The sequence below is a fragment of the Tinamus guttatus genome, unplaced genomic scaffold (assembly GCF_059628265.1).
Source record: "Tinamus guttatus ecotype Peru unplaced genomic scaffold, ASM5962826v1 Tinamus_guttatus_pri_ptg000211l, whole genome shotgun sequence".
In the NCBI taxonomy this organism is placed as follows: domain Eukaryota; kingdom Metazoa; phylum Chordata; class Aves; order Tinamiformes; family Tinamidae; genus Tinamus; species Tinamus guttatus.
In genome coordinates this window covers 1,775,625-1,798,578 of record NW_028288745.1, presented here as the reverse complement: position 1 = coordinate 1,798,578, position 22,954 = coordinate 1,775,625, and the positions used below count along the sequence as shown (strand labels likewise).

The following is a 22,954-nucleotide window of genomic DNA, read 5'->3' as shown; positions in this document are numbered from 1 at the left end:
AAAGCTCATGAGACTAAAAGCAGCTCTCCAGAGACAGAAAAGATGTTCAATTTAAGGAAAAAGTTAACCTTGCTGATTCAGAGGAATCCTTTCAAAAAAAGCAGTTCGGTTTGTCAGGATGCTTTTAAGTGACCATTACAATTTTTTCCCTTCTCTACTTAAATAGATCAGTACTTTTGGTTTTCTATGACAATGGAGAGAACTCTTCCACCTTTAAGATTTGTTTCAAGTTCCCGTTTAGAACTTAATGGACATAACAACATACAGTTGAACAATACCTCAAGCACCTCAGTACTAACATACTCCCAGTACTGGGAAACATGACTCCTCTTTTAGATTTATGATATATACTAAGGAAATGAATACTCAAGAGGACAACAGTTTAAACAAAAATAAGCAAACAAACAAAACAAACAAAAAAACCACACCCCCTAACATTTAAATATCGTACCTAGGTGACCTGCATCACACAGAAGCAAAAAGGCACAAAACCATTTTCAGGCCTCTTCATGACCATGAATAACTCATATTTAAGTTCTTAATATTTTCCTGCTATTCCATTTCTGTCAGTTATATCTTCTTCAAATGGTACCTATTACACAAAAGTCTTGATTTATACAAACCATCATTTCATTTTGCAATGAAATACAAATGAACCCAAACATTCTTCAACTGGCAATAAACATGCAGGGAAAAGCTGACACTCAATACAAAGGAATTAATTGAGAGTTTATTCCAGATGGTTCTCCTCACTTAGTATACAAGTCATCAGAATAATCTATCAAATAGAGTTGGACTTTAATGATATGATTTTTGCATAATGCATTTTGGTTTTTGCTTCGAACAACCTGTTAAAAAAAAATCTGCCAGAGATGAAATGTTCAGCACAAACTGCAATCTTCACTACTTGTAGAAAATGACTTAAAAAAGGACACTATCAGGTAATTCTTATTTTAAATGTTTACACTTATAAAAATGCTTTGGAAGCTTGAAACTGAAAATTTTTGTAACAATTTCTTCTTCCTACCTCCCTCCTCCAATCTTTCATGCCTTTATTAGCCCAGAATTATCATAAATGACAGTGTGGCTTCTGATTAAAAACATTACGATGACCACAGATAGATAAATTGTGTTTAAAAAAAAAATACTGAAACTTACATGGACATTTCCAAACAAATAAAATGCATAGGTGGCTACAGTACTCATCCACCAACCTTAACAGTCTCCCTGTCTGAGGTAGCCTTTCTAAAGAATCACTAGACAAGCCCCAACATAATCTAAATCTTTGCATCAGAACCCCTATATCCTTGAAAGCCCACTCAATTTAACACCAGTGGTGATCGACATAATACATTTTAAAAGGTTCTGAGAACAGCAGGTAAAGTGGACATAAGTGTTAGTTCTAAATCTGCAGCCCTCAATGTACATTATATGCACATAAATATCTCAGCTATGATACACATTCAGGACCCACCCCTAAAAGCCACACTATTATGCAAAGCACAGCCATGCTAACTTCAGGATATAAACCATAATTCCACATCTACAAAACGAAAGTAGAATTAGTGGCAGTTTATTGCCTCATACAAATTTAACCAACATGGCAACCATGCCAAAGGAATTAGAACATTTCCAGGACATATGTACAGACTGTACATTTCAGAAACATTTGAACAATAAAAATGCAAGAACAATCTCTGTATTATGAGTTAAACTAAACAAATGGTTTGAAACCGCCAATGCATTGAATGGGTTTACAAAAGGCACTTCCCTACCCAAAATTGGAAACGACAATCTGCAGCCTAGAGGGAGGTTGGAGAAGAGTGCTCATCAACTACTGCACAATCTCAACTGTAAGAAAAAATAAGCAGGATTTAATCAAACATTTATAGGATTCAATGTGATCCACTTCTGAAAGAGTTCACACAGTTTCATCTTTGTTTTTTTGTTGCTTTTCTTGGCTCTCTTGTTCTGTACTTTGGCTCCTCCGACGATCATGTTTGTCTGAATGGTCCTTGCTATCTCCGAGATCCTGCTTGTGGGAACGTTCTTTGCTTCTACTACGCTTTCTAGATCTTTCTTTGCTGGGACTGTGATCTCGTTTCCTGGACTTCTCATCACTATCTGCTCTTCCTCGGCTCCTGCTTCTACTTCGTTTATTTGACTTCTCTTTGCTTTCACTTTTATGTTTAGTTGACTTCTCTTTGCTCCTGCTTCGGCTGTGCTTACCTGTATTCTTACTTCGGCTCCTACTCCTATGCTTTCTTTCCCTGCTTCGACTTCTACTATGTTTTCTCTCTTTTTTAGAATCCCTCTTGTCATCACGGTGTTTCTTATCATCCTTGTCATCTTTGTGTCTCCTCTCTTCTGCATCACCCTTACTTCTCCTTTCTTTTGACCTTTCTCTAGATCGATCACTATCTTTTTCCCTCTCACTGCCTCTTTCCCTGTCATAATCCCTATCTTTTTTCCTGCTTCGTTCATTTTCTTTTTCTCGCTCCCTATCCCTGTCTCTCCGGTCTCCTTTCCTGTCCCGACTTCGACTGCGGCTTCTGTGTCTTTCCCTGCTCCTGCTTCGCCTCCGTTCTAGTGCCCGATCGGTACTTCGGGATCGACGCCTTTCTTTTTCCCTCTCCTTAGCTTCACGTTCTAATCTTTGCCGCTCTCTTTCTCTTTCTAGTTCTCTATCAAAACTAGATGATCCATGGCTTTCCCGATGACGACTTCGGCTTCTGGATCTTCTGGGAGACCTTCTGGGGCTGATGGATCGTCTCGGAGACCTTTTAAAACAAAGGATAATCAAATTAAAGTACAGTTTTGAAGTGACTCTATTTCTTTTCCAACTTATACCTTACAAACGCACCCTCTGTTTAATCCTGAAAAACAAGCATCCTTTACATATCACAGTGTAATCTGATCATTTCAACCATTATCATCTACAGCTTGCCATCTTAAAACCTATCCCAGTAAAAAGAGGGTACGACATTCCTGACAGCAAGTTCAACACTGAACTTCCAACATTAATTTTCAAAATAATACGAATATAACCTTGAACGTCTACGTTCTACGTGCCGATCTATTTCTTCCATTCCCTCTTTGCCATCTTTCTTGATTTTTCTAGGCCTGCTTTTAATTTGCTGGTCAATCGTTTTCTGGACTGGCACAGGGATTCTTGGAAACAACGTCGAAAACCATTCCAGCTTAGTGAGGAAGGAACGAAGCATCTCTCCGATGGTCATGACACAACCCCCACCTGCCTTCACATCCAGGTCCTACAAAATACAAATAAAAAATATCCTGACCGTCAAAGACATTCTTTACCGATTTTCAAAAATAATGCTGCTATATTACTGCCCTCTTGAAGTCTCATGATTATGAAAGTTTACTTGGCTCATTCTAACACATTTCCTTAGAAAAATTCAAATTCTACGCCCTTTGGATTTGGCAACATACGTTACAGATAGGGAGTGGAACTTAATATATATGCATGCAGGCACATACTAATCCTGCAGCCATCTGGACGGTAAGGGACTGTCAATGTAGAGATTAACGTGAAATCCCCTTACGCAGTCTGGTTATATGGTAGGATTCTGTACTTATTTAAATGCCACAAAGTTGAGAAGTCCTCTCTTAAGCTACATGTAATACTTCATTTTGTGGATACACAACTGTGTATTGTCATACCCAACCCTGTGGCCTAAATCATTTAAGAAGTACATCATTGCCTATCTAAAAATGATCATAGAAAAATTTGTAGTACAAAATGGCATCCTAACAAAATTGGAAGCAATAGCAAACCAACTGCCATGAAGCAGTGAGGTTTCTAATTTAGAAATATGTAAAAAAATAAATAAATGAACAAATAATTGGAAACGCATAATCCATGATGACCATTGTCTCTGAAAAGGGTCATTACCGCATGAAGGCCTTCTTGCTATGCCCTCTCACAGCTCAGGACATGTTAGTCAGCTATTGTCAGTCCCAAACCTATAGTGCAAGCACACAAGGAAAGTGAGATTTGTTATCTAAACAGGAAGAGAAAATCTAAATGTAAAACTGCTTGCACTCACACACATTTAAGTGTTCAGATATACAGTATATCCAAATATAATCGCTGCAGAGATCTAAAGAAGAAAAAGATGAGTTAAACGTAGCACCTGGAGAGTACGTACAGTTAAACAAAATAAACATTAAGAAGCATTCTGAAAGTAACTCTGTATTATGGGAAGATTTTCCTTTTCACAGCAGCATGACAAATGTGACCTGCTGAAGCTGACGTGCTCCAGATTTATGAATTGGGGAAAAAAAAAAGAAAAAAAAAAAACACTGTAGGTTGAAATAATTTAGATATATTTGCTTCATCTCATGAGTTTGACTAGGACTGTCAAAAAACTATTCAAACTACAGCACCAAGCACTTTTTTTCCCTATATAACAAAAATGATACTGAAACCAGCAGGGAAAGATGAACACTAATTCCAAAAATATATAGGGACGTTTTGAACAACAACAAATACTTGTTGGTAACCAATATTAGAGCAAAAATGGAAATGTATAAGCTGAAAACTGCACTTTGAATAATGAACCAGTTAACACCTGCAAAAAAATAGCACACAATTGCTTTATCATCCTGTGAGAGAGATTTGTGGGATCCTGAAAAATGAATCCACTCGCATCTTCCCTAAAGTCATAACACAGCACTTTGGAGAACAGTTAATATATAGCAGCACCACCTGATGGAGAAGGAGAATATCACAGCTATGCAATCAAGGCTTAAATTTATGTTTTGATTTTCAGTACAAATGTACAATAACACAGCTTTACCTGGAAAAACAACTGTCTCCTTTGCACAGTGCTTTTGATACTTAGCATGAAAGCAGCTGTTTAAAACAAATACACTGTATTGTAGTCAGATACTGGCAAAATTAACAATTAATAATTAGTACATATATTTGGTCATTTGCAAATATGACACTTGGTGTTTCTAGGATTAGCTGTCCTGTACCACAGTGAAATGCAGAAGTCATTATTTAATAAAGTTTAAAATTCACTCAAATATAAATTGCAACAGTATACTGTATATTCAATCTCATATATACCTAGAAAACTTATCCATATAATCCTACTCCATTTCTCCAGCCACGAAATCAGAACTTTAGTCCAAAAGGATTATCAATCTTTTTTTAAAGATTTTTTTTTCCCTATTGTACTGCACAGTTATGCTTCCTTACTGAACTTCCAAAGTTAGCAACTTCCACTGCTTTTTATTGTCCCATACAGTAAGCACTATCTTATGCAGTAAATAAGCTGCTTGCATTCCCTCAAATGCAATTCAATTGATAGTAATACCAGGGCACAAGTAACCACCAGAGTGATTTCTGGTAATATTCTCAAAGACAAAAACACATTTCTACCACATTCTTCCCACCGCTCTATGTAAGGGCCAATTCCCCGGGCTCCTGTGAGAAATGCAAATACAAATTCAGCACTCTAAGCACATTAACTATACCTTGTTTAAAAATAATTATTTTTTCTAATCTAAAAATGCACAGATACCACACTCATACAGCCTGCTGTCTGCATCCTGATTTCATAAACTTGTTTCACATGACCTCGTAGGAATTGACACAGTAATAAACTAAGCAATGGAAAAGACTTAAAACTTTGAAATCCCAAAACAAGGAACAGTTCTAGCTCAAGCCTGCTTCCCACACTAAGTTAATGAAGTTAAAATAATACAAAGAAGTTTATCAGACAAAATTTAAACCTAAAGCAGTAATGTAAAAAGAAACAAAAGAAAACAAATTATTACCCTCGCCGACATACCTCTTCATCATCAAGAAAGGATTCAAACCAGTCCCATAGATCTGTAGGTGGTTGTGTGTACCTTAAAGCAGAAAAAGAACACAAAATCTTAACGCTTTTTCCTGTATATTAAGCCAGTCATTAGTTGATTATATTGATATTTACCTAATATACATAAATCCAAGAGCCCTAATGTATGGAGAATCTGTATGAGTTATAAGGCCCATCACTTGCTTACGGGTAAGTTTGAGTGTAAATAGTTTGTAGAGCAGACAAAAGGCAGTCGACACAATTCCTCCAGTTCCAACACCACGCACCTTTAAACAGAAGAAAAATTAGATGACAACAGGATAAAATCTAAATCTACAGAGAAAATTATGTGAAAAATATCACTACAGAGCAGCCTCTCCACAGTTTCAGATCCTCTGAAGGCAAGGGGAATAAAGCATTTCTTTATGACAAATACTTTTTCATCTAGGGACTGAGACAATATACAACTACATTTTAGCTATGCTTGGGATATTTATTTACCAGACACAGAAAAATTGAAGAAGGCACGTACTTCTACTTACCCCTCCGCACATCCCTGTCTGGCCTGCTGTTTTTCTACTCCCCTTTTCCCATGGTTCAACATGCGTAACCTAAAAAGGGGCAGGGGGAAGTAATGAAGAAAGAAAAAAGAAACAGACAGAGAATTATAACCTCCATAAAGTTTAACTGCCTAAATAATACAAATCAAAACAACAGATTTCCTACATCTATCTTAAACAGCTTGTCTTTTCCTAAATAATTCAAGCACAGGTCTGCTTTGACAAAATTTGGCTTTTTCCCTCCCATAACATTAAATATAACATTAAAAATAAATAAATACTTATTTATATAAAATAAAAATAATATATAAAAATAAATATAATTTATATAAAAATAAATATTTTTACCATGATCAACAAACCATGATAACCAGTGAAAATTAAAAAAGAAAACAACCAAACAATCAACTCTACTTATTATATCCAAGCACAAATATTTTATGACTAAAACTTATCATTACTTTTTTTCTCAGTGGTAACTATTACCTATACTTGTGCCCCTTAGCAAGTTGACGGATACCTCCTCACAGTAGCTATGCAAAGCAGTCTAGTTTCATATTCATAAATCTAATTTATGCACTGAGATTAGCAAAACATTTGGATGCTATCTGAGTTTAGGACAAAGACATCTATGAAACGTAGCATTTTAGTCTAAATAGCTAGTGTTTTCTTGTAGATTGCAATGCTGCTGAGATGAAATGGTCTCCCAAGGATTAGGAGCATCCAATTCAAATATCTTTTTAGATGCACTTGGACACTCAGACATGAGATGCAAGAATATAGCTAACCAGTCATTCCTTGTATTTGACTATCAGAATCTTAAGCAAGTTTAAAATAAATAAATAAAATGCCCAAGCTAAAAAAAGTAATGAAAGCGAAGGAAATCAGGTCTACGGATGTACAGTAATAGACAAATACGCTCCCCACCCACCCCCCAAAAAGAAAAGAAAAAAAGGAGAAAAGGTTTTAAAATAGTTAAGGATAAAAATACAATGCCTTTATGCTGGATTAAGGATAAGCAAGAGTTTTTAACCAAGTAGCACTGTAGTTTAGAAAATAAATTACCAGTATATGATACAAACCTAGTTACACACACAGCACATTAAATCAAAGATTACTACCATTCAAAAAGGCTAAATAGTTTTGACTGTTGCTATTTTACCATAATGGGAAGACAGCAGATACCAATCCCGTGCAGATCAGAGTTCCAGTATATCCTCCCATACTGTTAGCATCACAGAAGTTCAGAAACATGATGTAAATAATATGACACATCCATCTGCTTGTTTTTTTCCACACGCAGGATATATACTTTTCAGGTAAAAGATCAGGTATGACACTTCATCATCATGGTAGTTTTCAAAGTACAGTTACATTCAAATTATAGTTACATTTATTGGCCACAATCAAAATGAGCAAGCCATTTGTTTCTGTCAGATTAAAGAAAAACCTCCACAAAGCCCCACGCAAGATAAGGCAATTTTCATTTCAAAAAGCTTCTCAGTTGAAATCTAGATCTTGCAAAAATTATTGCATCCCTTTAACTTGTTGAAAGTACTCAGAATAACTGAAGTCAAGCACAAGCACAGCGTTCTAAGATCAGGGATAGAGGAAGAGGAAGTCACCCACTTGGCAAGCACAAAATTAAGAGAAATGAACACGAGGCCAGTTCTCCAAGTGAATTAGTTTACACAACCATGCAGAATCTAGATTTTTGCTGATGGTCCCTATTGGTAGACTATGTGACTTAAAGACACTTTTCCTGAGACTCCAACCCCAACATCCTGAAATTTTTGAAAAAGACTATATTTTTGGTACCTAAGCAAAGATACATTCTTCTGATAATAAAACCACTGGGGTGGATACTATGGTCCTTAAAAGAAATAAATAAACAAACATTATTCAGTATCCTTAAAAAAGGAGCGACATCAAAATATTCTGAGTATCAAGAAATGCCTTAACCATCATGCCATCTTCTTCCTCTTATCTATTATACATGAGTAAGAGTCTGACTTCTCTTTAAATTGCAGTTTCTAGACAAAAATAACTGACGAATTCACTAAATAAAAAAAAAATTGCATAGGATGACTCAAAGTTTTTCCTCCAACAGGAGATTAAGCTATTCACAAAATTAAACACTGAAGATGAGCAACTAAAACTATATCAACCACTGTAGTTGAGCTCTACCAATAAAATAATATAAACGTTGAATATTTATGACCTCATCTCAAAGGATCCACGTAGTTCGCTCAAATTTTCTGCACATAAGCTTCTTGATCAAATTTTCATCACTTGATTGGCTTGCTTCAGATTTCATTCTCATAGTCAGATAGAACATGACTTGTACAATTTCTGTAGCATTTGCAGTACTGTTCTCAGAAGTGATTATTTCTACCTCCCTTGCAGCAAGTGATATGTTAGCAAGTTTTATCCAAAATTATGTTAGTGTAAAGATTAGAAGAATTAAGTAGTCCACTCTAAAATACAGACGGAAAGCAAAGAAAAGCTATCATTTAGGGAGAAGGAAAAAAAATAAAAAGAAAAAAAATAAAAAGACAACACTAGTTTGCAAGACAACTAATACCCCAAATCTTAAAATGCTTCTGTGGAGTTGTTTTCCACAATAACAGTGCACTTAGCATATGCCTATTTAAATGTAGTCAAGAACAAAATAACACTATCAAACAGAATTAGCCCAACTCCTCAGAAAACTAACCCAATAACTGAAAAAATATCTCCAAAACTAACTGAAGACAGCAGCCCAAATCACCTAAGGTTTGCTCCTGTTATCAACACAAAGAATGCAGCTCTGCTGATGAACATTAATTATGCATACACCTCTACCTAGGAGGCTGCTTTGATGGACTCCTCCTTGCAAAACTGATTCAATTCTGTTAACAAAACAAGGAGCAAAACATGGGTGCACAGATATTTTAAGTTTTATTCCCAGTACACCCAACCTCATGCTAAGAAAAGCACTACCATGAACCAGTTTTTAATACAGAAACTCCCTAATCTTTAACTGAGTAAGGCCACACACAAACTCCTGTTGAAACCACCTACCCTCACCATCACACCTTTTGCATAACAGAAACACAGTGTGATGGCAACTTGGAGGCAGCGAGGGCTGCTTATGCCTCTGTCCCTCCCACGGTGGCCCTGGGACGGCCATTTCAACCCCCCTGGCCTGGCGCGGGTTCCCATTCCAAAACTAGGCCCAAATCCAGCGTCTATAAACCATATGGGACCCGTTTTTATTAAAACACCTTAAACTCCCTGAATCAAGCAAGGAAAGGCAGATTCCTCCTATCCTTTATCACCCCATAAAGAGGATAAGGGACAAGGCCCAGGAACTCAAGCAGAAAGAGTCCACAGGCCGCACCAAACGCCTTTAACGACTGTACAACAAAATTAAATAAATCCTCAAGCCCCGCGGCGGCGGTAGGACCCAGAGAATCCCCGCAAAGCCTCCTCTCAGCTCACCTTGAAGTAGATCTCGTCCACCACCTCGTGGTACGTCTTGAGCTCGTAGAGCTGCACCTTGAAGTAGGGCGAGGAAAGGATGTTGGTGAGGATCATAGGGTTGAGGTTCATGGTTTTCTCGTTGCCCCAGAGCGGCAGGACGTTGCCTTGCTTGCCCGAGGCCGCTGGCTTGGGCGCTCCGCTCTGCAGCTGCTGCTGGGCCGGCAGCACGCAGCCCACCTGGTGCTGGGCCGCCTGCTGCCCCTGACAGTTACCAGCGCCCACGGCGGGGCTGTTGTTGGCCATGACGGCTCGGGGCAGCGGGACGAACCGGACCAGGCCGGGACGAACCGGGCCGCAGCACAGCGCGCGCTACCGAGCCGGGCGCTGCCTCAGCCGACTGCGAACAAGATGGCGGCCGCAGCGGAAGTGACGGCTTCGCCTTCCGGGCCCGCGCCGGCCAATCCCTATGGCGGGAAGCGGCGGGAGGGGGAGCAGGGCGCGCGCGCGGGGCGGCCGTTGGCGCCCGCGAGGGGACGGCGTGGCCAGAGAAATGAAACAACCCAGTTTTGACTAAAATCCACCCGCTAGGTGAGCGAGCTTGAGCCTTCCAAGCTGTGTTTAAGTCTTCCTATTCAAAGGTTTCCAGTAATTTCTTTTTGTTTCCTTTTTTTTTTTTTTTTTTTTTTTCCAATTACGTGCTTCTGAAAATGTGGAAAACTCTAGTTACATATTTCAGTGCCAAGTTTTAAGCCAAGGTACAAAAGGGAGGCTGAATGTCTCCCTTTAGATGGGGAGGATTGCGAAAGGATTATAAACATCAAGTGGTTGTGCAACAAAATAAATTAAGTTCCGTGGTCTGTGTAGTAGGGCAAAATTAATTAAGGTGTGTAGCACTTCCAGGCTGCTCAGCACCTCAGGAAACAGGTGGAAGGATGGGTTTACATGGATGCATGCATTAAAGTAATAGCTCTACATGAATGTTGCTTAAAACTAGTTTAATTATTGAATTCAGAAATAAGGAGTTGGACATAAAAGTAAAATATTTATTTTTTTTTTCATTACACATTGACTTTTAAATGCCTAGGAGACAGTTATTCATCTTCTTTATTCTGTCCCTTTAATATACCTTAAGGCAGTGCTCCTACTAAAGCAAAAAGACAATCTTACTGGATTCTGACAGTTAACAGTTATGCAGAACTCTCCATTTGACTATCTAGTCTCTGCTTTCACTCTTGTTTTCCAGGAGCAGCTTGACAGTCTCCTCTTGGCCTGTTCCTTCCATATTTCCTGGCTTCCCAGGATGGTCACTGAATGAGAATGTTAATTATGTACTGCAGAACGCCACTGCCCTGGCCCTCGCCACATCTGCAGTAAATAGCTGCCGTTTCATCTTACATTAAATTAAAAGAGCAAATCTCAAAATTAATCCTATAAGAGAATGCTAAAGCAATAACATAATCCTATTTTGGGACAGTTTGCTCTGGAGCAGTTTTTCTTTCACATCAAAGTGTCTTGTTTTTTTAATCAGACAGTCCGCCCCGATAGATTACAAATCTCAGAGAGGACGTACACAGGTGCTTCTGGAGCTTTGTATACGTATTTTCTTCTCATTTTGTCATTGTGGCAAAAATGTTCTTCTGAGTTAAAGCCTTGTCAAATGGCTTACATGATTTGGCTAATTAAACTTCCTTTTAAAATAAAAGTAATAAAGTAGTAAATATTCTTTGAGGCTGTGTGCTTTTTGTTGTTAAGAACTCTGGTCTTTGAGGATCTCCCTCATTTTTGTTAGGTAATCAGTTCAGGACATTCTGTGTTTACATGCTGTAGGTGTTCCTGCTTGAACAGAGGGGTTGGACTAGATGATCTCTAGAGGTCCCTTCCAACTGTAATGATTCTGTGATTCTGTTTCATTTACAATTTCTGTTATCCAAATTGTTTACTCACGTATTTAGAATATTTATTTATTATGTTCCAGTAACCTAGGGTCTTTTCTCTAGGGTCTGTTAAGATAGTATTTTCCTACTTCTTAGGCAATCCCAGTTTGGTGGTAATGCCGAGGCCTTTGATGTAACTGCAGCCATTTGTTCCAATCTAGATTTTGTTCCCTCAGGCATTCCAGTTGGTCTTTATACAGAACTAGAGAGAAAACAAAAGCAATCAATCAAAAGGAGATTTTTGATCCACAAACCAGTAAGGGATTATATATAATTATACAGAAAGAAGATGATGGCAATTTGGGTGTAAGACCTTAGCCTCACTTCTCATTCATATGAATTAATTTATAATTTGTCTTGAACATGCCTAATCTATTAGTTGAAGCTGGGGAGAAAGGTGCTAGCATTTAGTCATTAAACGTGTTCTGAATCTCATTTGAGAGGAAAGATTGCTGGCTCCTGAATTATAGATTAAGCAGTATTGCTGTATGTATTTTCCTTTCAAATGTCAGTATGGAATAGTGTCTTTTGGCAGTGTTGCTGCATTAGATTTCTTTAGCAATCACTTTAAATTATATGCTTTACAGCTTTAAAAGGAAAGTACAAGAATGGCATGCATCTGTCTTTCTTGTTTCCATTCCAGTTATTGAATAAAGAAATGAGTTTCAGCAATTTAGAATTTCTTCATTCATGATTTTCTAGTACTGTGATGTACTTGGTATACTTATAATAAGCCCTATACTGTATGGAACTAATGAGAATGTCTAAGAATAACTTGTTAAGTTGAAAGCTTATTAAAATGAATAAACCTTGAATATTGTATTTGAAATTGCAGATTGTAATGTGAAAGATACCTTTGAATTGAAGTTCCCTGGGAAATCTGATTGAATTACACTCGCCGTAGTAGTGGCTCGGACTGGATAATCTCTGGAGGCATCTTCCAACTTTAAAATTTCTGTGGTTCCCTGTTGTCTAGGTAAGTGTACCACTGCATAACATGAACACTTTAGACAGAGTAAATCAGAAGAATTTACCTTTTTGCAATGAGAGAATAATAGGAAAAAAAATGTCTGAGGAAGTATGGAATAATTAGAAGAATTTTCCACAACCTTTTTTTTGCAAGAAAAAAGAGCTCAAAGATGCTAGAGTCATCAGAGAAAATTGTCAGTTTAAAACTGTTAATAGTATTCACTATACATTTCACACTGAGAGTGTTCACAGGTTTCCATCTCCAACCCATTTACATTATCTAATATGGAAGTCAACAAAGATATTTTAGAGATTATATGGTTTGATAGTCCAGAATTAACAGCTGATAATTTTGAACAAAATTTCGTGAACAGTGATAGTTTTGGGGGAGAGGACTTGCAAGCTATTTCGATTTTGTGCAAATTTGCAATGTTTCGTAGAGTTACTTTGCTGAATACTGCACCTCCCTATGCATTGCTTGTTCATAAAATATAACACTGAATTATGAATGGTTTTACTGTATACCACATCTGCAATATTTTTGTTAACAAGCTCTGCAATATTTCTTTGAGTTGTGAAAGTCATAGTTTGTATATGGTCTAATTGATACGGAAGTACTGAATTCAAAGTTAATTAATGAATCAATGGCCAAAAAGAGCAAGTGAATTATAAAACATAGACCCTCCACCAGGAGTCCTGAGTAGCAACCTAGCACAAGAATTTTTTGCTTTACATAAGTTAGGCAACTCACTCTCTTGTCTCGGTTACAGTGTGCTTTGCTAAAAAGCAAAACTTATTAAAAGATAAAATCAATTTACTGGACCAGTCAAATATACTGTCTGAAAATTATTCCCTAAACAAATGGAATGCATGTGCATGGCCAAATTTGAAATTTGGTTGTACAATTCTGTTACTTTTGGTGGGGGAATATCCTATTAAAAAACATTGACCAAGTTTTACATATACTTTAAAATAAATTTACCATGTCAGTGGAGATAGATAATATTGCAACACCTCTCTCTCTCTCTCTGTCTCTCTCTCTATATATATGTTTTACATGGTTTGCAATCCAAACTGTACTTGGGAATAGAAACTCTTAGGCAGCCTTACATATTGTTAGCACTTACATATTGTTAGACAGCCTGTTGTTAGCACTTCAGCTGTTACAATTGACAAAAACATATATAATTATACTAGTCCATTCTCTAGATTTCTACCACCCAGAAACAAGCACGAATACAAAGATAGTAACAAACATAACGGAACTGCAGTAACATGAGACAGCTGAAAGACTTGATTTGACTTTCAGTTTGCAAGCACGCTTGCATACATTTGCAGGCTGCAGAGTAAACAACAAAGGTAACCTGCTGCTGACTGTGTACACTCTGTCTAGGCCACATCCTGTGAAGCCTAAAATACTGTCCAAGACTTGATTTTAAGCCACCCTAGGCAGATATTAGCATATTAATTTGTGATATTTTCTGAAAGATAAATAAAATACATTGAATTATGATATGATATAATTAAAAATGTTCTGAAAACAATTGGACTTTCTCCGTTGATAAATCTTTATAGCATGTGTAATCCATGTATGGAAGAGACATCAAGAAATGTATCAGTCCTATTTTTAGGACTATTTACAGTTGCATCTTCTCCATCATCACTGCTATCAGAATCTTCACTCCTTCTTTTAAGTCACAGACATATAAAATGAAGTGCAAACATTATGCTACTTGCTATATACTAGTCCCATTTTATGATTAGCAAAACACTTTGCATACTTATTAGTAGAAAAAGACAAATCTTTCCCTCCTCCCCTGTGCAAAAAAACGGAAGTCAGAGCAGGTGGATGCTTGTGCAAAGCTGATGCCTTTACAATAAGCAGCGGATCAAGGGTGACGTGAGCCGGCCCAAACGGATGGTGTTCCTGCTGCAGCACGCTGAAAAAGCCTCTGTCACTCACTGCTACCCCAAAAAAGACTCTGATTTTTCACCCCAGAGCTGGACCAGCAAAGGCCCCGCGGGGATGCCACAGGGAGAGGAGACGGAGGGAGGTGCCTGAGGAGAGGCTGCCGCGGGCATGGGCGGGTGGTGAGGGGATGAAATGGCGGCTGCGCCGGGCGCTTGCGGCCCCGGTGCGGCGAGCGCGGCCGCTCTGCCCAGGGAGGCCAAGCGAGGGCTGCCCGTGCCGGGCGTGAGCAGAGCCCGCCCGCGGGCACGCGTCGTGTCGGGGAGGCGCGCGTGTCAGAATGCAGCGGCGCCGGGGATGCCCTGCTGCCCCTGCCTCACGTCACTGGGCCGCTGATAAAACAGCGTGAACAGCAAGGTTTGTAAGAAAGCTGGAGCCTCGCAAATCCTTTCACGTTGCAGCGTGGCTACTCACATCTTCCCTCTGCTGGTTACTTGGCAGAAAGTGTGCAGAGCTGTGCAGACACAAATGCAGGTATCAAGTCATCCAAACACCAAGGTAAAACAAGCGATAGGTGAGGGACAGTCACCTGGAGCAGGTGTTGCTTTTCAGCACTTGCTTGGAAAGGTGAGAAAAACATGTTGTAGTGGGTAAACATTATGTGTGGTGAATTGAGAGTGACAAAAATTACAAAATATGTTTTTTAATAGTTGGATATGATTTATAATTGCTTTATGAAAAGGATATTTGCATCATTATAAATAAGGAGGAAAGCAGCTGGAGCCCAGTTTTGCTTCTTACATTCATAATGTTCTCTTAATTAGAAGTGGTCCTGCCCTCGCCTCATTGTGAGTTGAAAAACACACACAAAAAGCAAACTATGTAATTTGATATGTTATATAATATTTCAAATATATATATATATGTTTTTAATTTCAGCATTATTAAAGCACTATGGATAAGAATGTTCAAGAAGAGCGGTTTACAGAAGTGGTTAAATTCACGCCTCCTTTGTACAAACAACGTTACCAGTTCATCAAAGACTTAGTGGGGAAATACAAACCCAAGAAGGTTGGTATATTTTGTCTTTTTGCATTTTCCATTAAAAAATAACATAGGAAATGCCTAGATAATCTCATGACATAGTTACCAAACAACTGTACTTTAAGAACTATTGTTAAAAGCAAATTGCTATAGGAAACATTGCTGGTGACCCTGTTTTGTTTTTCAGTGATGCATAGAATTAATGTTAACTGATGGGAAGAGGGGAAAAATATTAGAAACAAGAAAAACGCCTTACCATGGCATTCTTGAGGAGTAAGGGGCATGGCAGGACGAGGGGTACCCTGTGAGCTCTACTAACAGCAGAGAGCTAAACAAGAGAATTCAGGATTTTCACCTTCAGAACTGGGCAGTGTGCTTCAACTTGGACTTGCAGAGAGCTTGAGAGAGAAAAAAAAAGTGATGTGTGTTGCATTCCTCTACTCCTTAAGCTCGTAACAAAAGGTATCTATTAGATATTTGATGTTGTGATCAGAATGTCCTCAGCCACTTCAACATTAGATTGGGACTATGAAGGTGTCCTTATGTGGATCCTTTGCTACCTACCTGGCTGCTAGTGAGCCAATTCTAAATATTTTGCATGGCAATGAAAAGCAGTGGTCAGTGTACGCCTGCAGCAAATTCATAATTCCTATAGCTTTAACAGTCAAAATCACACTTCAAGTTATTTTAGGTAATATGCATTCATGTGGGAATTCTTCTTTGGAGTCAGTAGAATGTTCTATGTTTACTTCATTATATGTGTAATAACAAAAGGTCAACCCCTTCAGAATATCTTGTAGGACCTTTATGTTATTAGGATTTAAAAGTAATTTTCAGTCATGTATTTTGTTGCCTGGAACTGCATGGTTTAGTTACAATTTTTTTTGGCCATAAAAATGTTACTTTGCTAAAAATATAGAATATATTTTATGAAAGTCTGAAATTACTTAAAGAATTAACATTGTTACACGTTTAAAATTTGCAGGTAGCAGATTTGGGCTGTGCTGACTGTACTCTTCTCTGGATGCTAAAATTCTGCAGTTGCATTGAAGTGTTAGCTGGGTTAGATATCTGTGAGAATGTGATGAAAGAGAAAATGTAAGCTCTTATATTATTGTGTTTATTTAAGGCTTGACCTAGTGGAATGTGACATCGTTTCTTTTCACGAATTTCTAAACAAGGGTAAATGCAGAAAATAGCAGCTCTGCAAATGCAGAGCTATCTCTTGGGGGCTGACTTGCTGCACTATGAGCGGTGTCAGATTTATTAGGGAGGCTGTGGGCTGCCCTTGCCTATACCATTGCCTACTGCAGCAAAGCTCTAGGCCATGGTATGGCTCAGCAGCTCAGAACATATGGCATATACACTGAGTTTGAAGAGAAGACAAAACATTATATATGGCTGGTATTATTAGTTCTGTTTATGCTCATAGGTGATGTTAATTTGGGGTCCAAATCTGATTTTTGTAAAATGTGTATGTAACACTCCTTTGACAACCATGGCGTGGACTTCATTCTTGTTTTCCTTTTTAGAATGGTAAGGTTAACTCAGTGTGAGAGGAGGCTCTAAAATTTGAGATTTTTATATTCTTTTGATCCTGACGCAGTTTGGTGAGGAATGCCAAAGTTTCTCTTTAAAAATGATTAGCATGCATTTAATTAACTTGTAGGATATAGCGCAAACAGCTATCCCAGAACCTTTCTCAACAATGAAGAAAATTGAACTTTTGCTGTATTAAATGTTCTTATGTTTTATTTATCTGATACCATATATCAGAAAAAAAACACATACATTTCAGTTCTCATTTGTTTTTTATTCGGAAAACTAAAATAAGATTTTGGAGAATAAAAATTAGATTAACGTGGTTGCCTAATAACTTCCAAAAAACTTCATAAAACATGTCTAAATGAGTTTCACTGCATTTCTAGTAGTTCAGCTACTATCAGAATTTACAGCATCCTGTCAGTTCAAAGAAGGAGAATATGGTGTGTCTTGGTTTGCTTTGTTTTTCAAACACAAAGGACAACTGGTGGATTAACTTCTCTGCTCTTTGTGTCCCATTGTAGATACTCATAAAAAGAATTTGCTTATTTGCAGTATTTTTTTTCTTTTAAAAGAATAAACGCTTAGGGTATTTTACGAAGTATCAAAGTAGGCCATGTGCTAGTACAGTTGATACAGTTATACAGTTGACTAGCACAGTTCCTTGATGCCGCTTTTTTATACTTCTGCAGGCATCGGTTGTATCCTCTTCCTGGTGACTATTTGCAACCAGCTGAACGATCTCTAACTGTTACCTTGCACCATGGCTCCGTTGCTCATAAAGATCCCTGCATGCTCGGTTTTGACTTGATAACATGCATTGAATTGTGAGTATCAGGCCAGTATACTCCATCTTCCTTTAGCATTTGCTTATGACTGTTTCCAAGATCAGAATTCCAGACTTCTTGCTGTACTTTTTTTTTTCTTTGGCATGGTACTTAAGTGTTGTGTCACCAAGTTACAAGGACTAAATTCTGGAATGTAAGGCCCTAAGTCTATACAAACCTGATTGTCTCTTTGAGGCAGAATGGTAGCAGAGGGTGGCTCCTTCAAATTTTGCTCAAATTAATTGCATTAAGAAATTTTAGCAATGCTAGTTCATGGAGGAAAAAAGGATATGCATGAAAGAACAAAATGCAGGAGAGACTATTCTCGGGAAAAAAAAGAATCCTGCTAGTGCTAATATTGCAGACCTAGGCTGAAAATTCCAAGCTACAGATAGGGTTTGGGATTATTGGTTTGTTTACTGTTGTTTTGTATTTTGAATAGTTATCATGAAGATGAAAAAAAAAAAAACTCTATTAAGGTGTTTTTTTTTTTTCATGCAAAAACTTATGCTTTAAAGAATAGAGCATCTGGAAGAATCAGAACTGGAAAAGTTTCCTGAAGTGGTGTTTGGTTTCATGGCTCCAGCAATGGTTGTGATAAGTACTCCAAATTCAGAATTTAACCCGTTGCTTCCAGGAGTGACATCTTTCAGGCACCCAGACCACAAATTTGAATGGAACCAAGCAGAATTTCAAAGCTGGTGAGTTCACTGAACATCATATGCTGACAGTTTTGAATGTTAAATAATGTGAGAAAGACATAGATATAATGTCAGTATGGTTTCTCCGTGTCTTTGTGAAGTTTCAGAACTACTGATTTAGTTGAACCTTTTTTTGCTACTACAGTATAAATAATTAAGTATATTCTGTGGAGGTTGCACTTTATGATATTTTTAGGTTGGCTTGCTTTTACTGTAATTACTCTGCAAAAATATATAAAGGCTTTGTTTTCTCTGTTTATGCATATTTATTAGCACTTTTAATCACTTATATAGTAGAAGTATAAAGTATGAAGTAAGCCTTTTAACATAATGTACTCCAATAGAAATGCTTCTTAAGCTACTCAAAACTGTGCTCACTCTGTTACTCTGGACTTGTGTATAAGAATATGCAAGCAAATTCATCAAGTATTCATAGCAGAGCGTGTGGGAAAAAATGATGTTTTAGTGGATCAAGCACAACAAAACAGTTCACGCACAACCTATGAACATGACCGAATTTGCACATAAGATATGTATGGATTAGAATTACTCAGATCCCTCAAGGAAGGATATTTTGGGAGCTTTAAGGATGAGAATTTGTGTTGTGAAGTATGTGTATTGCAGTATTCTCTTAAAAAAAGTAAGAAACAAATTCAATTGGTACGTCCTCAAGGAGAACACAGCGGGTAGGTAGAGCCATTTTAGTTCCCTGCCTCCTGGTCCTGTCACTCATTTTGTACTTGTTGTACAGTACTACAAGATCATTTTTCATCTAGATGTCATGTGCATTGTTGTAACTGTGAGCTGGTAGACTTTGTTCTTTCTACCTTTAGAACAAACCTCACTTTTTTTCCCCCTCCTCTGTGAATAGCCTCCTGTGGCTTTTGAGAGGGGGGGGGTGTTTTAGGGGTTCATCTTAAGTAGTTTTGTGTTCTAAAACTGCTAGTTTCTTGTACACGGTTGATTTTGGAATGTTTTTAAGACAGTGAGTAAGCAACTGAGGATATGCATATTCTGTATAGATATTTTAGAAATAATAATTTTTTGTTACTGAAGTTATTAATATTAAATTATTCAGAGCATGATAGGCATATGATTGCAGCTGTGATTCAGCAAAAATTTTGACATTGCTTATCTTCAAGCATGTGAGTAATACTTTTAAAGAAACTGCTTGAGCATTCACAGCATCAGGATCTTGCATCTCTGAGAGAGTGAGTGTTTATCGCATTAAAGGTGAGTGTTTAGTATAATCAGATTATGTTGTTTTTCTCAGGGCACTACATATTGCTAGATGCTACAATTACTCAGTGGAATTCACTGGTGTAGGTCCCCCACCGATGGGAATGGAAGATGTTGGGTTTTGTACCCAAATAGGGGTGTTTGTAAGAAAATATTCCCAAACAGGTGAAACTGCTCATTTTGAGAAACCCACCAAAGCAGCTTACAAAACTGTAAGTATTGCTTCTGTTTTTTAGGAGGATGGAAAAAAAATGTGCCTGTAAAGTGTTCTTACTGTTATTGCAATCTATTATTATTACTGGGTCTGAGCTTTGCAACATGCGGTCCATGTGCCCTGATTATATACAGACCTTTAGCTTTTAGATTATTACCTAAATAGTAATATGTATAAACATTCATATTTTAACATGCTATTACTACCAGAATGAAAATTTCCCCTTTCTCAAGATATAGAGTGACACTGAAACATAGAATCATTCCTGTAATCATTTTCTATCACGTAGCTCTTAAAGTCATTAGCACTTGATACAGATGGTTTCAGATGCATTAAAATGAAGTCATTTAAAAAAAAAAAAAAAAAACATTTCTCACAGGGAATGTATGTTTTGAAGGACTGCATAGCCTTATCAGATATATTACTGGAAGGTGGATGTTTGGGTGAAACTGGCCTGGCAAGCCCTGTCCCGTGTGGTTTGTCTTTCTCTGCAGCATGTGATATAGTCTGCTGTTTGGTATAACTCTTTTTAGGTGTTTTTAGGTAATTAGCTCTGACTTTTGCAGAAGCCTAGGATCTTGCCAAGTACCCCATTCTCCACTGGTACACACTAAAGCTTTCTGGCTTTCAGTGCTTTTAGCACTCAAGTTTTGTGTTAGAGTTGTGAAAAATAGTAGGTAGAAATATGCAAAAAATGATTCCTTTTAGACTACTTTTTTTTTTCAGGGATATCTAAACACTAAGTAATCTAAACAGACAAATATGTTGTTTCTTTTCAATCTAATGAGGCCTTGAATTACTTGTTTCAGTAAGCATATTACAATACATCACATCTTCATTTAAAAAACATATATGCATCTTTAAGTTACTTGTGTGTATTTTTGTAGCTTCTAAAGACATTCCATAGGTTTGAAATCTCACTTATTTGTTACTGTCTTTATCAGAATACTGAAGTACTTTTTAGTCCTCAAAAAACAAACTTAGGAAATATGTCTAGGCATACTGTATTAGAAATTGCTTTCATTATGTTCCTCTTGGACATAGATTGGACATTAACACCACTCGAGTTTGAACAAGAGAACCATCATACTTCGTTTCTTATGAAAACCTAGCAATTTTTATGTTATTGAGTAACCATTTTATGGGAATGAAAGAACATTTTAAAATCTAATTGGAAAGTAATACTGTCATAGACTGTACAACTTGGTGGTGATACGAAGTGCTGCCTAGTAAACTAGTGGGAATGAGGTTGCCTGCATCATTTTCTTAATTCCCTTTCAGCATAACTCAGTGTAAAAGATACCTTAGTGGATTTTGATGTGGCTTTTTTTGTTTTTCTAAGCATTTTCTGCCTCTGAAAGAACAGGTTTTCACGTTTACCCTGAAAACTGGGTAAAAGGCATAGTTGCTGTCACTGTTTGTTCATGACAGTTTGAAAGCATTTCAGAGTCTATTTAGCTGTGGGACTGTCACCAGTTTCTGATGATCAGTAATATGGAAAATAAGAGAATGACTAACAAGAATTGAAAAATTGCATGGCTTCACCTGTCTGATCTTCAAGTATATCTTGCTTTTTGAAGTTCTGCTATCTTTTCTAGTTGCCACTGTAGTTGTGATAATATAATAATCCAGTGACATTGTCTAACTTCCTGTAACCTGAAAATGTTTAAATTCAAAAAGGAAACAGGATTTAATCTAAAAATGCATTGACATTTTAGAAGCTCTTTTTAACAAATAGGTGTTGAGATACAAGTCTATGATAATGATGTGTTTTTTCTGTATGTTCTTGTATGTCGTGAAGGTCTTCAAAGCAGTGTACCCAAGTCTTAAAGATGAGAAGTACCTGCAGATTGCAGTGGTCAGTGAAGTTGTTTTCACAGCACAGGTCATTAAGCGAAGTCTGATGGACCATTTAAATTCAGAACATGAGGAATATAGAGATGGTCCTGTTGAAATAAAGTCTAAATTCCAACATTCAAAGAACTGTGTTTCAGAAGATCTTGAAAAACTGGCTGTTGAAAAATGCATGGAGCCATCTGTCAGTGGAAATGCAGTTTATATACCTCTTACGAAAATCTTTTCTTTTCCCAAAGTGAATCAACTTTGTGGCACATTTGAGAAATTATGCAAGCTTATTACTGGCAAGGTCACACTGAGCAGTGATGGTTCTGCTATGGTAGTTGATACTGAAAATACAGGAATACAGGAAACTGAAGAGGAAGAGAATTAGATTGCAGATTCCTCATACAGAGTTCAGTTAAAGCAATTAAGGTGTTGTTTTCTTTTATTTTTTGTTTTACTTTGCAACTCAAGCCTAAATTAATAGTTCTGGCAAAGATCACTAACATCCTTTTTTTTTTTAAAAAAAAAAAAAGAATAAAAGCATCAGGGGTTAAAAATAAAGGAGGTAATACCCATGAAGAAGCAAAATGTAGTAGTATTTGTGACTAGACTGTCCTTGCTAATCTTTTGTGGGCTCAGAACTATACTGTGATGCTGAATAATATGATTCAAGCATATATTTAGGGCAGATCTTTTTTCTTAATAGAATAAAAGTTGCGGGTACTGTTTCCAAGATGAGCACATAGTCAGCATTAGAGAAAACTAAATAGTATTGCAGACAAATTGAAATCTGTTACAGGTGGTTACAAGTCAATAACTCTGTAATGGGAGGAAAAAAATGTCCTTGAATGTACATTAGCAGAAATGGGTAGAC

At 37.3% G+C, this 22,954-nt stretch overlaps 2 protein-coding genes across 2 annotated transcripts; one reads left to right on the top strand and one right to left on the bottom strand.

The window, feature by feature from the left end:
- Nucleotides 1–708: 708 nt before the first annotated feature.
- On the bottom strand, nt 709–10,214 carry PRPF38B (pre-mRNA processing factor 38B). Its single transcript, XM_010216196.2, has 6 exons — nt 9,878–10,214; nt 6,377–6,445; nt 5,970–6,121; nt 5,826–5,886; nt 3,049–3,272; nt 709–2,780 (listed from the first exon to the last, which is right to left on the bottom strand). The coding sequence occupies exons 1-6, from the start codon at nt 10,160–10,162 to the stop codon at nt 1,922–1,924; spliced, it is 1,650 nt and encodes a 549-aa protein (XP_010214498.2). The 5' UTR covers nt 10,163–10,214; the 3' UTR covers nt 709–1,921.
- A 4,829-nt stretch (nt 10,215–15,043) lies between these two features.
- Nucleotides 15,044–22,468, top strand: HENMT1 (HEN methyltransferase 1). The gene is made up of 7 exons (XM_088524561.1): nt 15,044–15,088; nt 15,611–15,742; nt 16,701–16,813; nt 17,950–18,084; nt 18,603–18,785; nt 20,059–20,236; nt 22,040–22,468. The coding sequence occupies exons 2-7, from the start codon at nt 15,626–15,628 to the stop codon at nt 22,466–22,468; spliced, it is 1,155 nt and encodes a 384-aa protein (XP_088380687.1). The 5' UTR covers nt 15,044–15,088; nt 15,611–15,625.
- The last annotated feature ends 486 nt before the right edge of the window (nt 22,469–22,954 follow it).

What these genes read in the sequence shown, in the direction of transcription:
- HENMT1 (XM_088524561.1), top strand. Translation starts at nt 15,626, where the DNA reads ATGGATAAGAATGTTCAAGAAGAGCGGTTTACAGAAGTGGTTAAATTC. An exon ending in CAAGCAGAATTTCAAAGCTG is followed by an intron (nt 18,786 to 20,058) that starts GTGAGTTCACTG and finishes TGTTTTTCTCAG; the next exon opens with GGCACTACATATTGCTAGAT. An exon ending in CCAAAGCAGCTTACAAAACT is followed by an intron (nt 20,237 to 22,039) that starts GTAAGTATTGCT and finishes TATGTCGTGAAG; the next exon opens with GTCTTCAAAGCAGTGTACCC.
- PRPF38B (XM_010216196.2), bottom strand. Translation starts at nt 10,162, where the DNA reads ATGGCCAACAACAGCCCCGCCGTGGGCGCTGGTAACTGTCAGGGGCAG. An exon ending in TGGACGAGATCTACTTCAAG is followed by an intron (nt 6,446 to 9,877) that starts GTGAGCTGAGAG and finishes GCCCCTTTTTAG; the next exon opens with GTTACGCATGTTGAACCATG. An exon ending in AGACAGGGATGTGCGGAGGG is followed by an intron (nt 6,122 to 6,376) that starts GTAAGTAGAAGT and finishes TTCTGTTTAAAG; the next exon opens with GTGCGTGGTGTTGGAACTGG.